Source organism: Panthera onca, chromosome B1 (assembly GCF_046562875.1).
Source record: "Panthera onca isolate mPanOnc1 chromosome B1, mPanOnc1 haplotype 2, whole genome shotgun sequence".
Taxonomy (NCBI): Eukaryota; Metazoa; Chordata; class Mammalia; order Carnivora; family Felidae; genus Panthera; species Panthera onca.
In genome coordinates this window covers 182,400,227-182,414,753 of record NC_138342.1, presented here as the reverse complement: position 1 = coordinate 182,414,753, position 14,527 = coordinate 182,400,227, and the positions used below count along the sequence as shown (strand labels likewise).

Sequence of the window (14,527 nt, the reverse complement as noted above, 5' to 3'; positions counted from 1 at the left end):
TTTTTCAAAATCCCTTCCTAGAAAGTAGAAATGAAAAGAAACAGATCTTAAAAATAAATGGCATATGCTCTCAGGCGATCTTTAGTGTTTAAACGGTGTTTAGACTCATTTGGTTCAGTAGACAATACCAGAGGAAAATAGTGATTGGTGCAGTAGAAGAGAACTAGGGACAAGTGAACCATAGGCCGTCCTGGGAAGCTCAGTTTATGGATCCGGGTCTTGGGGGCATAGGAGCATTTCCCTGTGCTTGCTCACATTCTCTCCTCTGCGGAACTGGAGAGCCGGGCGCCGGCTTGTGCATTTTCCTCGCAGTCGTGTTCCACAGCAGTGAGATCTATCCTTGGTCCCTGATGGAGCACCTGTATTCTAAAAGGACAGTGAGGAGCCATGAAAGAGAAAGAAGCGATTACATAGGCTCTCCCTACCTGCTCCTTATGATTTCTCTAAATCCTTTAAGAAACATGATGAGAAATAAGGGAAGAGGTAGGTTACTTTCCCCTCTATTTGAGGTTAGTAAAACACTGAGTAATTCTGCTGCTGCATGCATATTTGTGTATTTTTATCCAGCTGACTCCATAACCTGCTCTATGAATGTATTAAAGAGCTAGGAAGAGAGGCACCTGGGTGGCTCAGTTGGCCTAGCGTCCAACTTTGGCTCAGGTCATGATCTCGCAGTTCTTGAGTTTGAGCCCCATGTCAGGCTCTGTGCTGACAGCTCAGAGCTTGGAGCCTGCTTCAGATTCTTTGTCCCTCCCCTCACCACCCCCCCTCTCAAAAATCAATAAACGTTAAAAAAGAATTTTTTTTAAGAGCTAGGAAGAAAATTTGCAGGGGCCAAAAGTATTTGAATGTATACATCTTAACATTTTTACTGTCTCATTTATTTTTCCTAAATGGGTACCTTACAACAGGTTTTATGTATAATTAAACATATGAGCGTTTCAATTCTAAATGATAAAGAGATTAGAAAAAAGTAACCACATAAATTAGACTTTTAAAGTCACTATTTTTTTCCTTATTTACTCTACAAATCTGACAAATACATAATTAGTTTCTCTGAAATTGATGTTGACAAAAAAAATTGGCCTTCTTGATTTTATTAAGTGTTATTTTAGATATGAGCAAGAAGAATTTTCATGCAAAGTTATAAACATAAGATTATCTGGTAATGCTGCTATTTTGTCTATAGCAATAAAATAAGGGAGTGTGTCAAGATAAATAAACTTTAAAAGAAGAGATAAATTGGGGCGCCTGGGTGGCTGAGAGCCTGCCTGGGATTCTCTGTCTCCCTGTCTCTTTCTGTCTCTCTGTCTCTCAAAAATAAATAAGCATTTAAAAAGAGAGAGAAATTTAAGCAGAGATCCAGGTTCCAAAGTCTTCAGAGGTCAGAAAAATCATTTAGTCTCATATGAAGAGGTGAGATAAGACAAAAGAGTGTGGTGATGGCGAGAATTTCTGTACCTAGGCTCAGCCCCTGGCCCCAGTTTTTAATTTGTGTCTTACAGCTTTGAACAAAAGAAACAAAGGAAATAGAAAAGATCCATAATTTTCTACAACCATACATCTTTGGAATTTCCATATGTTCCATCTCTACTAAATTTTCAGAACTTTCTCCCCAGGTTGGAAAGTATGGGACTAAAATCATTCTTGCACCTCTAAAATGTACCTCCTAAAGCAAAACGTTTTAAATATCAATAAGCCAGATAATTGTTTTTTCTAGAGAAGAAAACAAAATTTAAAAATCCCCAACTCTTGGTCACTGGAGAGTCAAATGAATCAGTCAGTCGTTTAGCAAGACTGAGCTACCAACCTTGGTTTCAACAACATATGAGGAGAGAATTTATTTCTGTGGAAACTAAGACCAATAGCATGAAAGCCCATTTATTTCAAATATTTAATCATATAAAATATTTCAGATGACTGTTAGCATCTATGAAGTGAACAACCACAGTGCTTAATGGATGAAATACAATTTTCATCGATGGTGACTTCTTCACCTGGTAGATGGATAAAATTATTCAGTTGTAAGAATAACAACATGTAGATTATTTGAATTTTTAGGATGTGCCTTTGTTGACAAAGTGAAATACAGTTTGCCATTTTTCAGATAATTTAAACATGGGCTAGCTGAATAACTGAATCCAAAAAGAGAAAACTATCCTAAAATGGGGGAAAACTCACCTTTCCTCAAGATGAGTGATTTTATAGCTTACATTATACAGAGCGACATTTAACTTTGTGTCTTTAAGAAACAAGTCTCACGCACCCAGGTGACTCAGTTTGTTTAGCATCTAACATGGGCTCAGGTCATAATCTCAAGGTTCGTGAGTTCAAGCCCACCTCAGGCACGCAGCTCTCAGCGGAGAACCCGCTTCAGATCCTTTATCCCCCTCTCTCTGCCCCTCCCCTACTTGTGCTCTCTCAAAAATAATAAAACATGGGAAGGGAAGGGAAGGGAAGGGAAGGGAAGGGAAGGGAAAAGCCCCACACCCCGTGGGACGCCTGGGTGGCTCAGTCAGTTGAGTGTCCAACTCTTGATTTCGGCTCAGGTCATGATCCCAGGGTCAGACTTTGCACTGAGCATGGAGGCTGTTTAAGATTCTCTGTGTCCCTCTCTCTCCCTCTGCCCTTCTCCCCTGCTCATATGCGCTCGCTCTCTCTCAAATAAAAATTACAAAATCTATGATTAAAAAAAGGAAACAAACCCTGTAGGTGCAGTTTATTAATCTCTTATACCTTGAAGTAAACCTTTCATCTATTATAAAGGGTAAACCAAATTCAGAGCAACAGCAGTAGCATATGTACTGTAATTCGCGGAAAACAAGTAACGTTTGGCAGAATATGATCTGTGGAAGGAAAGCAAACAAGATGTTGTTCCCCAGCTTCATTTCCTCACTGAATATGAAGCCTTGCCCTACACTTAAAAGCTTTTTTCTCTTGTTGTGCAAGTTTGTATTTAAATTTTAGTTTGTTGACACATAGTGTAATATTGATTTCAGGGGTAGAATTTAGTTGACTCGTCACTTACATGTAACACCCAGTACTCATCACAGTAAGTGCCCTCCTTAATGCCCATCACCCATTTAGCCCATCCCTTTGATGCAACACTTGCTAGCAACCCTCAGTTTTTTCTCTGTATTTAAGAGTCTCTGATGGTTTGCCTCCCTCTTTTTATTTTATTTTTCCTTCCCTTCCCCTATGTTCATCATCGTGTTTCTTAAGTTCGACATGAGTGAAATCATGTGATACTTGTCTTTCTCTGAATTATTTTGCTTAGCACAGTACATTCTAGTTCCATCCACATTGTTGCACATAGCAAGATTTCATTCTTTTGATGGCTGAGTAATATTCCATTATACACACACACACACACACACACACACACATGTATATACATATATATACACACAAACTATATATACACACACATACACATGTATATATACATATCTAAATATATATACACAAACCACATCTTCTTTATCCATTTGTCAGTTGATGGACATTTGGACTCTTTCCATAATATGGCTGTTGTTGTTAATGCTGCTATAAATATCACGATGTACAAAGCTGTTTTCCATTGAGTGTTTACTTTGAGTTTACCAAACATAGGTGGTAAACACAAAGTTAGAGATGTCTTAAGCTTGCATTAACATTAAGGCCTACTCTCACAAGTAAAGTATTCTTGTCCCCATAGCCCTTCTTCCTGCTTGTATCTTCAGGGATTAAGAAAAGACAGAAATAAGTATTCTGAAATCCTGGCAAGAATATGTTTTCCATTTAAATAAGTAATAAAACAATAGAATTTAGTCTAATGTGAAATGCATCATTGGGCTGTATGGAGACAGTTCTCTCATATTTTGTTTGGATAACTGACTACTTCTCGAAGATGAGGGTCCGTTTTTAGTGAGGCTGTGTTTTCACGGTAGTTGGTGATTCTATACATGATACTAGAGTGTTGTTATAATGAAACAACCAGGCATGTCTGAATTTTGTTTTCCTTTAACATTCTTAATTGCCTACTGAAGTGAATTGGAAAGACTAAGAATTTTATAACTGAGGAGATATGAGATGAAACCTTAACTCTGCTACTTCTGTCTCAGATTGCATTTTTTCCCCCAATAAAATGAGAATCATAGCACCAACCCCATCAGATTTATTCTGAATCTTAAATGAGTTGGCATACAGAAAGTACTCAACACAAAGCCTGGCTCATAGCATCGCTCAATATGGTGGCATAGATCACTGTAAGCAACGGCTCCAACTGTATCATTCCAAAGGTATTTGCCATCCTCTTTGAAAGGATCAGTACCATATTGTCGATGACATCAGGGGTATTCCAGGGCTCAAAGTTGAATGTGACTTTGTACTCCACAGAAGTGTGACTGCAGGAGTGTCTTCTGTGGGGAAGCCGACCCTGTCCTCACTCTTCTCAAGACCCTGCTCTTTTCACCTCTCTGTGGATACTTCAATACCAAACAATTGAACGATGATTATGAGAATTTTAAAATAAGGAAGCAAGCTGATCTGGGAGACATAATAGAACTGAGGTTATTTGTTCTGAAGAAAAAGACCCTGAGCAATAAATTTCATGATCTGCTTCATTGTACGTTGTATTTTAAGAACCGGGCTTACATTGTAAGCGGATTTGGGATTAGACACGGCAAACAACCTCTTTATGTGAAGCTGTTTCAACTCCTCCACTCAGGAGGAAAAGAAAAGGCAATTCCGAACGCAGGATAGAGACTGGAAAGGAAACTTAGAAATATGAGTGGAGGTGGGCGTAGGGGAGAGAAAGAGAGAGATGCATTCAGGTTTTAATTACTTGTTCCCTGGGGAAGTAAGAAAAATCAGATCAACACTATATTGTACATTACTCCCAGAACTGAAACAAGAAGAAAAAAGTTTAAATTTATACCCTTTGTATTTTCCCCCTTAAAGAAAAAAACACAATTCTGGACATAGTCATTCCCCTCCTCCCCCTTCTGGTTTTAAAACAGCAAACCTGACTTACCCAAGATAATCCTTGTTAGCTTTAAAAACAATTACTTTTGCAGCTGCAGGCAAAATGTTTTATAGGAATAAAGCTTAAAGCTCACTCCTTTAAATAGGTTCTTTTATTTGGATGCACCTTTTGCATACAGTGGAATGTTCTTTTTTTTTTTTTTTTTTTTTTTTTTTGAGTACACCAAAAGGTTAAACTTAAGGAAGCACTGAGTGGCTCCTGGTCACTGCACAGGGCAGTGCAGGGTGAGGGAGTCACTTCTCTGCCTGACAGGCTTTCCAGTCTCTTGTTCCAGTGGCCTCCCAGCAGCGAACTTGAACGAGCTTTACCGACCATGGTGGTGCTCCAGGAGTTTGTCCCATCAGTTCTTGCTGATGCAGAAAGCTGGAGCTGGATTGGGGTAGCCAACTCGTCTTCTAAGTTTACAGGAGTTTGCGCTGCCGCTCCAAACGTGAAAGCAGAAACTAAAGAAAATTCTAAACATAAATATGATCTTTTTTTTTTCTAGTACCCCTTTCACATTTCATAATCAATTTTCCAAGTGGAAGTTTTTAAATTACAAGAATAAATGGAAGGAGATCAAAAATATCACTGTACCTCTGAACTGACCCTTCAGTGAATGCGAGTAAAATCTCAAATATAAAATATATCAGTGACTCAGAACTCAAATTCTTACAGACTGACCCCTGCCCACTGGAAGTTTTAAAATGTAAATGTTTAGGTACACTGAGTGGCTCAGTCAGTTGAGTGTCTGACTTGGGCTCAGGTCGTGATCTCAGGGTTTGTGGGTTCAAGCCCCGCATCAGGCTCTGTGCTGACAACTCGGAGCCTGGAGCCTGCTTCGGATTCTGTGTCTCCCTCACTCTCTGCCCCTCCCCCACTCACACTCTGTCTCTCTCTCCTTCACAAATAAATAAACGTTAAAAAAATTTTTTTAATGTAGATGCTTAGGGCCACTGGGTGGTTCAACCAGTTGAACATCCAACTCCTGATTTGGGCTCAGTTCATGATCCCAGGGTCGCAGGATCAAGCCCTGCGAGCCCCTGCACTGAGCATGCAGCCTGCTTAAGATTCTCTCTTTCTCTCTCTCCCTCTGCCCCGCTCCCCTACTCATGCTCTCTCTCTCTCTAATAAAAAAATAAAAAATAAATGGAAATAAAAATAAAAAATAAATAAAATAAAAGGTAGATGTTTGGCTGCTGGGTATTATGGAACCTGATTTGGAGCCCACTGAGTTCTTAACACATCTGTTTTGTTACTTATGGTAACAAAGACAATACGAAGTATGGGGTAATATTGTTAATCAAGTACACACTATACGATATCACTTAGTGCTCACGTTGCCTGTGAGAATAGATATTATAGCCCCAGTCTGCATAGAGAAAGTCAGTCAACTTAACAGAGCTGTCACAAAACCTGCCCAAATTTGCTCAATGGTTATGGTGGTTGTGGGGGGGGAGACAAGATTTGCACCTTAACCTATTTCTTTCCGCTAGACAGAATATTCTTCTAAGTTCGTTATCTTGAAGAATTTCCAAAGAGCTTCTTTAAAATCTTAGAATCACAGAATTTTAAAGGTAAATGAAATCCCAGAGCTATATCAGCCCACCTCCTTATTCTGCATCTATGCTAAAACAGGGAAAATGCGTGTCTTCTTCAGAACCACTAAACTAGAATTGATAACTATAGTCTAAGTTTACCCATTCTCAGTTCTGATTCCCATTCCGTTTCCACCTTTGATTTTTAACCTCACCAAAAAACAAAACAAAACAAAACAAAAGGCTTTTTTCTTGAAGAAGTTGTTGACTTCTCAACCAGAAGTCTTTTTTTTTAATTTTTATTGTTTATTTATTTTTGAAAGAGAGAGAGACACACAGAATGTGAGTCGGGGAGGGGCAGAGAGAGAGGGAGACACAGAATCTGAAGCAGGTTCCTGGCTCTGAGCTGTCAGCACAGAGACCGATGTGGGGCTTGAACTCACAGACCCGGAGACCATGACCTGAGCTGAAGTCGGACGCTTAACCGACTGAGCCATCCAGGCGCCCCACAACTAGAAGTCTTTAAAGTAATCCAGATTGAAATCACCCAGCCATGACTAGATTTAATTAAAATTCATTCAGACTTTTAGCCAACAGCAGTTTTTGCTTCTCACACACCTATTCGGCAGCTGCTCTGAAATCTCATCACTATACTACCTCTCATGAAATATGATCACCTTTTTGGTGTTTGTTGTTTCCCAGAAAAGTGGTGAGGGACTGGACAGCAGATTAAATCTGAATCTTTGAAACAGATATCCCTATCTGTAATTTTTTAAGAAGAGATTATGAGGGAATGACATCATCGGTTGAGCATATTCCCAGGCATCACAAACCAAACTCATAAAATTTCAGAAGCCGTGGACAACACAGTGATAGCTGTCTGCTTTTGGAAACACAAAATCAGTCAATTTGCTCTCCTTCCAGCCCCCGAATGGTAAAGGGAATTGTAGATGTGTACGTGGTTAGGTAGATAAATAGATAGATGGATGACAAATAGATAGGAGTATAAAATAAACTGAACACCTCAATTTTGCATAGTTTCCCACTAGCCAGAAAGAAAGTTCAGAGACAAACAATAACAGCGACGGCAGCAGCATCCAAATTCCTTGTGGAATAGTTATTAGGTAAAGAAATAAAAATAAAATTTGTTTTTTAATCTTTGAGGTTTACATCAAGGTAAAATTTTATGAATCTTATGCTACGTTTGAATTAATTTTTAATGCAGAAAACAATTTGGAATGAGATGGAAAGATGCATATTAAACACATGTTTCCCTTAGGCTCAATAGTCCTGAATATATTAATATAAAATTAAAACAAATCTGTGAAAATTATTTTTATAACTCTCTTTGGGCTTCTGTGCAGTCAGTGAATTGTACCTAGTCTTAAATGTCATCATGTTCTGTCTCTTGGTGTCATTCCGTTATTTTGATAAACGCAAACATTTTTCCTGAGTCTCAGTTGATGTACCTGTGAAATGGAGATAACCGCCATTATTTTACAGCGTTATTAGAAGACGTAAATTTTAAACATCAGGTGTAGAAAAGACCTAGGATGTTCACTGTGGCTGAATCTTTTCTACATCGCTAAAGACCAGAGTTACTGAATAGCCCAATATGTCTATCATATCCGGGTCCTTGGTGGAAAAAGCACCGGAATAGGAGGTAGGGGTTCTAGATACGGGTATCAACTCTGCTGCCGATTACGTATGTGATCTCAGTTGCCTCATCTACTCTAAAACATAAGCTGGAAGTCAGTGCAAGGAGGAACGGATTTCGATTCCCTTCGTTCAAGGAGGCAGGCAAAACAGATCTGCTGAACGACTGACTCTAACGACGCAGGGGATTGCAGTGAATCATTTTTTAAAGGCACTGGCTCCACGCAGATGCAGGGTGGAAATTAGCTACATGACCTTGGCCCAACTTACTTACTCTCTTCGATTTTCCCTCTCCTCAACAGTCAAATGGCACTAGAAGAGCACTTCACTTCTTAAGGTTATTTGAGGACTCAATGAGATAACAGATTAAAAGTACTTGGAACGTTTTCAGCCACATCATTAATTCGTCACAGAGTGGGCTTAAATGTTCACGATTACTACTACAGCTTTGGCATTCTGACATTTGTGACTTCCTTTATGGAGGCTGCTCAACATTTGTGTTCACATATCAGCACATGAATGGACTCTTTTCCGTGTTGTGCTACCCCTGCGGGGCTGTCCTGCTGGTGCTCCAGCCACCGGAGGGGAGGGATTCTCATTCTTAATTCTCTTTTCCCCGGATTGTGAAATGTCTGCACTGCTGAGATCGAAATCCAGTGACTGAACCTACAACATGAGGAGTGAACGCATCACATTGCCCTGGAACAGAGACTCTCATAGAGCCATCCCGTTCTTGGGCTCCCGTTATGACAGACCCATGCTGTCCCCAAAAGTTTTACTTACATTTGTTGATACACTTTATGAATGTCTGTATGTGTAATAGACACAATGTAGAAATGTCCCACTGTTTTGGCTCTCTTCTACGTGGACATGGGCAGAGCTCCATGATTTGTGCAGTTGTGATTATTTGCATATATTTTTGAGTCCCTTTGGGGCTTCCAAAAAATTTAGATAGACTTTATACATTTACAAGGAAGCACACGTGTGCAGACACGCCCACACATACGAACACTCACAAACACAAAAAAGATGGGGCTATACCTTGGAAGAGCCCCTTGGGAACAAAAATGTATTCCTGGCAAGGTTTCTGATTTTGAGGTCATATTCCCCTAATCTTTTTCTTTTTTATCTGCCTTAAAATTTTAAGTCAAACAGGCTCAATACGGTTATAAACATTTCAAAATATACTTGAGTTCTCAGGTTACTACTTTTATAATTGATCAGCCCAGGAAAACCTTTCTTTTCTAATAGAAATATTGTTTGGGCCCGAATGATTTAATTACTACTATATGAACTGAACAATGCAGTGTTCCGAATTACCTTGAGAACGTGAACCCAAATATAATTTTGTCTCATGTTTGGATCTTTCTAGTAGAGGCACAAATTATCCAAAGATTAAGAGAATGCCCCAATTTTGTTATAGGTGGAAATAAAAATTTCCTATCTAATTCTGAGAGTAAATGAAAACACAAGTCTTCAGAGAAAAATCTCTCCATACACATCCTATTAACTGTCCTTCTAGCTTACAGACTTTCTTCTTTAATCCAACTTCTACATTTCTGTCAGATATACATGTCTAAAATGTAGTTCTGATGATAACATTTAAAAATAATTTTTTTTTTAAGTTTAAAAGAGAAAGAGAGAGTGAGTTGGGGGGGGGCAGAGAGGGGAGAGAAGGAGAATCCCAAGCAGGCTCCACACTAAGGGCAGATTCCGGTGCGGGACTCAAACCCACCAACTGTGAGATATGACCCTGAGCCAAAATCAAGAGGCGGTCTCTCAACCCACTGAGCCACCTAGGTGCCCCAATGATGTCACTTCTTTTGGCGACTCACAATATACAATTCAGAGTATTGTAAACATGGTCCTGGCTTTCTATACAGGCTTCCCCTTGATTGCTCTCCCCTCATTAATGTACTTTGTGTTTTAGATGACAGGATCCTGGTGACTGTTGTAATACATCAAGCGTTACCTTGCGCCCCCACTCTATGGAATAACTTCTTTTATACATGTGGAAAACCTCTCTCCATTTTTTTTTAAGTTAGGTCAAATGTTATCCACAAAGTGGTTCCAAAATTCCCAATATTTGTAACTTATTCATATGTACACACACCACTATATTATTATGCACATCACTCACCATGTATATAAACTTTTATTTATTGAACTCATAGAATATTTGAAAAATCAGCATGAGTAATGTCATTATGTATGCCATTATAGAGGCCTCTTTGAAAAAAAAAAAAGTCTTCACTTAATACCGTGTTTTATAAGTCACAAGGTCTGTTTCTAAGCTGAAGTGATTTCTAATTATGTTTTATATAGCTCTTTGACCGAAAGAGAACCTTTCAACATCACATTGATCTGAATTGAAGAAAATGTATTATTGATTATGCTGACGGTATTAAGATATTTATTTACCATCCACCAGACTTGCTAAGGGGTTTCTGGAAATTTAGCTGCTAAATCATCAGTTTCTTGATAGCATGAAATGTCCTTAAAAACACATCAGGAGGTTTGCATTATGTATATTTAACAAAACCCCACATCTTTCATTTAGAAGTCTTTCAAAGGTTCCATTTCTTACGTGTAAAAGAAAGGGGAATTTTTAAATGTGACACTCACAGAAAATCTTTAGAGTGTACCAGGAAAACATTTCTAAACATTATTTTTCAAATGAGCTTCTCCTGGCATGCATGGATTCCTTTCAAAAAGCAGTTGTTTTCCTTATTCATTGATAGAATAATGTCCTTCTCTTGAAAGTGGCAGTGAAGTCTGTGTATTTAGTTGGTTAAATATCTTCCGAGGAGCCTACTGCTGATGGCCATTTACCCTTTAATGTGTCTGGGGAAGAGTTCAAGATAAAGAGAGTATTAGCTCTGTCATTTTGTTGTTGTTTGTCTGTGTTTGCAATTAATAACCCATGGTCTTTTTGCAGGATAGTTTGTAAGCCCTTTGCTGATTGTATTAGACTTAGTTTAATTAAAAATAGATAATATGCTTTTTGATTGCCGATGGAACCGGAGGGTATTATGCTAAGTGAAATTAGTCAGAGAAAGACAAAAATCTTATGACTTCACTCATATGAGGACTTTAAGAGACAAAACAGATGAACATAAGGGAAGGGAAACAAAAATAATATAAAAACAGGGAGGGGGACGAAGCATAAGAGACTCATAAATATGGAGAACAAACAGAGGGTTACTGAAGGGTTGTGGGAGGGGGGATGGGCTCAATGGGTAAGGGGCACCAAGGAATCTACTCCCGAAATCATTGTTGCACTATATGCTAACTAATTTGGATGTAAATTAAAAAAAAAAAAAAAAAAAATAGGTAATATATTTGGTAAGCCAGGCACACGTAAATAGCATTACACCAGAAGCTAAGAAAAGAACTCCAGTACCTGTTAATGTTTCAGAGAATGCCTCATACAGATGGCCTCAGACCATCAGGTCATTGCACATACCTATGATTAGCAAAGCTTATTTCCCTTCTTATTTCTAAAAATAAAATGAATCTGTTAAAACCAATCATTCTTTTATCTGTGATTTCATAGAGCTGTGGATATACCTTTGGTATAGATCTTATTACGTTGTACTCTTACTAGTTTACACAGTGACAGAATATCAGGTTTTCCGGGGCAGATTAATTTTTGAATCCAAATAGAAAGCACGGCACTTGGATGTAGAAAATAAGCAGCACCTTTGTCTTAAGTTAGAGGGTCAATTAATGTTTTTGTCCCATTCAGACATCAACCCCAGACCGTGTTTACTGATGCATTTGTATCTGGTTTCTTCAGGTACCGGTCCAATCTGGCTGAATGAAGTGTTTTGTTTTGGGAGAGAATCATCTATCGAAGAATGTAAAATTAAACAGTGGGGTGCGAGAGTCTGTTCACACTCTGAAGATGCTGGAGTCACTTGCGTTTTGTAATGTTTTGTTTTCTTCCACATTTATGAAACCACTGTTGCAAAATGATTTTATAAGTTTGCTGCATTAAAATCAGTCCAGTGAATGTTTAAGAGATTAGGAGTCTTGTCTAAAGAAAGGAATTGTTTAAAATCACTGGTTAAACATACTGAATGCCGTCACACTTCCTATATGTCTATATTTAAACCATTTCAACTTCTTCAGGTTTTTGAATGGAATTTCTAACATAACGACATGCATCAAAAGGAACGGATTAAAGTCTAAGGCTCCTGGATTATAAATGCCAATGATAATGGAAACACCTTCCAATCATTGACCTCAGCTGATACCTTCACAAGATGACAAGTTTTGTCATTTTTGTCTTCTCTGTAATCTTTTGAGTTGATTTTAATTAAATTACTGTCTTAATAATGAGAGGATTGGGAAGAGGTTTTTTGTGCCGAGTTCGCAAAATCTCTAACCATACACGTTTGTTGAGGAAAAATTTTACCCGGCCATCAAATTCTCTGAATGTGCAATAACTTGGCTGTTAGAGAGCAATGTTCATGACATACTTTGGCCATGATGAAAAACTTATCAGGAGATTTACAGGTCAATACAGGCCAGTAATATGATGATAAAGAAAAACAACACGATTATTTTACGTGTTCATGTATTGACAGTTTTACTTTTTGTTTGTTACTTTGTCTGAACCGTAAATTAGTTCAAAGCAGAGCATGTGAGAAAAGGTACAGACCGCCATCACTATATGTGTGTGGATAATTGGTGGGTCAAACATGTCGTTTTCAACATGGAGCTCAGTTTGTTATGCATTTTAAATTAAGTTGAATAGTTGTTATAATTCTAAGACACTGTGTTTGAAATGTAAATACATGCAATCATTCTATTTTAAATAATAGCATGCACATGTCTTGAGCACAGAAGCAAGTTTCAGCCACTCTTCTTTGGAATCTTTCATGAAGTCCCTCAACGGTTACAACCAGCAAAAGAGAGGTAAGACAGAGAGATAAAGAGAGAGATCCTCAGCCCTAAAGGGTCAGTGACCCTACAGGTCTGTCTATGCAGGTCTAGTCTGTCTTAGAGTGTGAAAGGCCACCAGGAACCCAGGGCCTGTATCCTACTAAGTATACAGCCAGAAAGACCAGTGACTGCTATCGAAGCCAAGCCAAATCCAATCGAGCCCTGAGAAGAACATACTCTTTCAAGTTTCCTAAGCCCAACCCAGAGGGACACATGATTAGATAGTGGTACTACTATGGAATGGCTCTACCATTCCCTCTGTAATGGTGATAAGCACAAAAGGGCTTATGTATTTTTTCATATCCTGAAGTCTCACTTCACAAATGGTAACCACGTAGTAGATTCCCTACTTCTCACTTGCAAAGGCAAAAATGTTGTCTTGGAAATGGCCTGCTGAAAATGGCCTTTTACCACGTTATGTCCTTCTGCTTGTTAAACATAGGATGATTTTCTCCAGGGTAATTGTGACTAAGAGAATGGATTCTCAAGGTAGACAGACTGTCTCTAGAGCCTCGCTCTGCATTCATCTGGTTATTAATTCCTTGTGCTCAACTGCACCATATTTCCTTCATATGGGAAACAAGATGGTATGAAAAAGAATCCTTGGGGCACATGGGTGGCTCAGTCAGTTAAGCATCCAACTTCGGATGCTTGATTTCGGCTCAGGTCACAATCTCGTGGTTCGTTTGATTGAGCTCCACGTTGGGCTTTGCACTGACAGCATGAGGTCTGCTTGGGATTCTCTGTCTCCCTCTCTCTCTTCACCTTCCCTCTCACTTTGTCTCTTTCTCTCAAAATAAATAAACTTATTTTTAAAAAAAGAATCCTTTGCATATCAGCCTATATGAGATGTATGAGATCAGTGCCTATGGGTGTATGTGCTGTACTGATGTCGACTGTATGGATACTTATTTTCCATGGAGGTATAGACATTTGTTTCTTGAAAACCAAGACAGGCCTTTTTGTAATTGAGGTAATCCATTACACTCCGTCCAGTCTAGAAATGGGCTTAATTGTGCCAATATATTTGGGAGTTTTACTTTGGAATGCTAAATTGCATTTTCTCCTTCAGGAAGCAGTACTTTGTGATTTGGTGAAGGAAGGAAGGGAGGGAGGAAGGAAGGGAGGAAGAAGAGAGGGAGGGGGGAAGGGAGGGAGGGAGGAAAGAAGGAAGGAAGAAAGGAAGAAAGAAAAAGAAAGAACACCTGACCACAATCATTGCATCCTACTTGTCTAGCCATCTAGCATCAAAATAAGTGCAGTGTGAATTAATTAAAAAAAAAAAAATTAAGGAAGAAATAGAAAGAAAGGAAAGGGAGGTAGAAAATAGGAATACCAGTTGATATTTGAGAACCAAATATATTTTACCTCAGTTGCC

General features: G+C 38.7%; 1 protein-coding gene across 1 annotated transcript in view; it reads left to right on the top strand.

Annotated features, from left to right (window-relative positions):
- Positions 1-12,543, top strand: part of MSR1 (macrophage scavenger receptor 1) — an 80,746-nt gene extending 68,203 nt beyond the window's left edge. The window contains exon 10 of the mRNA XM_060653088.3: positions 11,999-12,543. Within this exon, the coding sequence (XP_060509071.3) occupies positions 11,999-12,132 (134 nt within the window). The 3' untranslated portion in view covers positions 12,133-12,543. The remainder of the gene's footprint in view (positions 1-11,998) is intronic.
- The last annotated feature ends 1,984 nt before the right edge of the window (positions 12,544-14,527 follow it).